This window comes from Pterocles gutturalis, unplaced genomic scaffold (assembly GCF_000699245.1).
Source record: "Pterocles gutturalis isolate BGI_N339 unplaced genomic scaffold, ASM69924v1 scaffold47033, whole genome shotgun sequence".
Classification (NCBI taxonomy): Eukaryota; Metazoa; Chordata; class Aves; order Pterocliformes; family Pteroclidae; genus Pterocles; species Pterocles gutturalis.
The window spans coordinates 1-214 of NW_010119741.1; the positions used below are offsets into that span (position 1 = coordinate 1).

The 214-nt window shown below is 65.0% G+C and overlaps 1 protein-coding gene across 1 annotated transcript in view; it reads left to right on the forward strand.

Annotated features, from left to right (window-relative positions):
• Nucleotides 1-4: 4 nt before the first annotated feature.
• Nucleotides 5-214, forward strand: part of GPR157 (G protein-coupled receptor 157) — a gene marked incomplete at its 5' end in the record, with an annotated part of 8,577 nt that continues 8,367 nt past the window's right edge. The window contains one exon of the mRNA XM_010076657.1: nt 5-212. Within this exon, the coding sequence (XP_010074959.1) occupies nt 5-212 (208 nt within the window). The remainder of the gene's footprint in view (nt 213-214) is intronic.

Below are 214 nucleotides of genomic sequence, written 5' to 3' on the forward strand. Positions count from 1 at the left end.
GCGGCCCCGCCAGCTGCTGCTCTACCTGTCCCTGGCCGATCTCCTCTCTGCCCTTTCCTATTTCTATGGGGTGCTGCAGGACTTCGACGGGACCTCGTGGGACTGCGTGCTGCAGGGCGCCCTGTCCACCTTCGCCAACACCAGCTCTTTCTTCTGGACCATGGCCATCGCGCTCTACCTCTACGTCAGCCTCGTGAGGGGCTCGCCCACGGGC